Below are 1,908 nucleotides of genomic sequence, written 5' to 3'. Positions count from 1 at the left end.
CTTCCTGCCACCTCATTTATTCGCAAACAGACACCGACACAAACAATTACTTCCATGTTCTTCTACCAACCTGGGTAACTGCACCACGCTCCTGGTGTAAATGAGGGCTGAGCCCGCTCAGCAGCGACAGCACCGCCCAGGCCAGACCTACCTGGCGGGTTGTGCCCCTGCAGCCAGAGTCTTCTGCGCCGCCACCACCACCACGGGCGGCAGAGACTCGCGGCGCCCGTCCCGGCCGCAGTAATAGTTATCGGCGAACTTGTGGCTGGGGCCCACCGGGAGCCGCGGCGGCGGCTGGGTCCTGGGCAGAGAGCATTCCGAGCATCAGCGGCGGCGCCCCGGCTCCGCTCCGCGCCCCGCCCGCCGCCCGGCCCGGCCCCGGCACCTCTTGGCGATCTCCCCGTAGCGCAGCGCCAGCTTCTCCTGGAGGTTCCGCTGCAAGGCAAGGCCGGAGCGGCTCAGGCGGGGCGGCCGCCGCGCTGCGCCGGGGGCTCCGCGGAGCCGGTGGCGCAGCGCAGCGCCCCGCGGGGCAGGGGCTGCTCTCGGCCCCCCGGGCCCGGCGCTGTGCTCACCCCCGCCAGGAAGTTTCGGAGCTTTTGGATGATTCCCGTCGCCGTCGCCATCTTGGGCCGCCGTGAAGGGCAGCGCCGCGGGGGGCGCCGGGAGCGCGCGCGGGGCGCGCTGGGTCTCGCGAGACTCGGCGCTATATAAAGCGGCGCGGGGAGGTGCCGCCCTTTTCTGCGCGGAGCCGCCATGGACACGAGCCGCGTGCAGCCCATCAAGCTGGCCAGGGTGGGTGTGAGGGGCATCGGGGGGCCCGGGGTGGGTGTGCGGAGTTTCGGGGGGCCCAGGGGGGCCGCGCGGCCGCGCTGACCCTCCGCTCTGTCCCCGCAGGTCACCAAGGTGCTGGGCCGGACCGGGTCCCAGGGGCAGTGCACGCAGGTGAGCGGGCCGGGCCGGGCCGGGCGGGTGCGGGGGCCGGGCCCGGCCGGGCTGACGCGGTGCCGCCCCCGCAGGTGCGCGTTGAGTTCATGGACGACACGAGCCGCTCCATCATCCGCAACGTGAAGGGCCCGGTGCGAGAGGGAGACGTTCTCACCCTGCTGGAGTCGGAGCGCGAGGCCCGGCGGCTGCGCTGAGCGGGACCTGCCCGAGCGGGACCTGCCCGAGCGCCCGTCCCTGGGTCCTCCGCCGGGGGATGGAGCCTGTCGACCGTCCCTGCATCGTCCGTCAGGGGATGGAGCCTGGCGGGTGGGGAGGAGCGTGGTGGTCTTGTCACTGCAATAAAGGGTTTTTCCAGTAGCCCCGTGCCCGGGTCTCACTCAGGGAGCGCCTGGGAGCTCTGTCTCATACCTGAGCACCTGCCGCTTTCCTCGGGCTTAGCAGGGACAGCAGCACACCCTGCTTGTTGCTGGGGTTGCACGTAATGCATTCGTTGTAATATCATTGCATTATTGCATCTTTATTGACCTGTCACAACAAAAATAACCGTGTTTTGATTACAGCAGCCTTAATCCTGACTTTCCTGGTAAGCAGTTTTCTCTGTGTAATAGTGAAGTGGTGTTGGAAACTTACGGGACCTCAGTGGAATTTAATCACAAGTTGGAAATCAAGCTTGGTACCAGCTTGCAAAGCAACAGCCTGCTGCTTCTGTCTGTCTGTCCTCAGTAAGCTGTTCTCTGAATGCTGCTATAAATACACCTACTTGCTGTCCTTCCTGTCAGTCACATGCAGAGAGCAAGTGGTTGTGTCTCTCCTTTGATTTACTGACTCCTCTATCTCACTTTCTTCAGCTTTCCCCTCCACCACAAGATCAGCTAGCAAGATGTATTGTTTTAGGATATTACATGAAGCAAAAGTATGGCTCAAAAATTTAGGAATGAGCCTGAAAACTATCCTGGTTCAAGG

At 64.0% G+C, this 1,908-nt stretch overlaps 2 protein-coding genes across 2 annotated transcripts; one reads left to right on the top strand and one right to left on the bottom strand.

Annotated features, from left to right (window-relative positions):
• Window positions 1–6: 6 nt before the first annotated feature.
• NDUFA7 (NADH:ubiquinone oxidoreductase subunit A7) lies at window positions 7–673 on the bottom strand. Its single transcript, XM_017837071.1, has 3 exons — window positions 573–673; window positions 386–435; window positions 7–301 (listed from the first exon to the last, which is right to left on the bottom strand). The coding sequence occupies exons 1-3, from the start codon at window positions 621–623 to the stop codon at window positions 148–150; spliced, it is 255 nt and encodes an 84-aa protein (XP_017692560.1). The 5' UTR covers window positions 624–673; the 3' UTR covers window positions 7–147.
• A 32-nt stretch (window positions 674–705) lies between these two features.
• RPS28 (ribosomal protein S28) lies at window positions 706–1,309 on the top strand. Its single transcript, XM_017837072.1, has 3 exons — window positions 706–792; window positions 895–942; window positions 1,017–1,309. The coding sequence occupies exons 1-3, from the start codon at window positions 754–756 to the stop codon at window positions 1,137–1,139; spliced, it is 210 nt and encodes a 69-aa protein (XP_017692561.1). The 5' UTR covers window positions 706–753; the 3' UTR covers window positions 1,140–1,309.
• Window positions 1,310–1,908: the final 599 nt, after the last annotated feature.

This window comes from Lepidothrix coronata, unplaced genomic scaffold, assembly GCF_001604755.1.
Source record: "Lepidothrix coronata isolate B3197 unplaced genomic scaffold, Lepidothrix_coronata-1.0 Scaffold290, whole genome shotgun sequence".
Lineage (NCBI taxonomy): Eukaryota > Metazoa > Chordata > Aves > Passeriformes > Pipridae > Lepidothrix > Lepidothrix coronata.
Note: the sequence above shows the minus strand (reverse complement) of the source record. Positions and strands in the feature narration are given on the sequence as shown.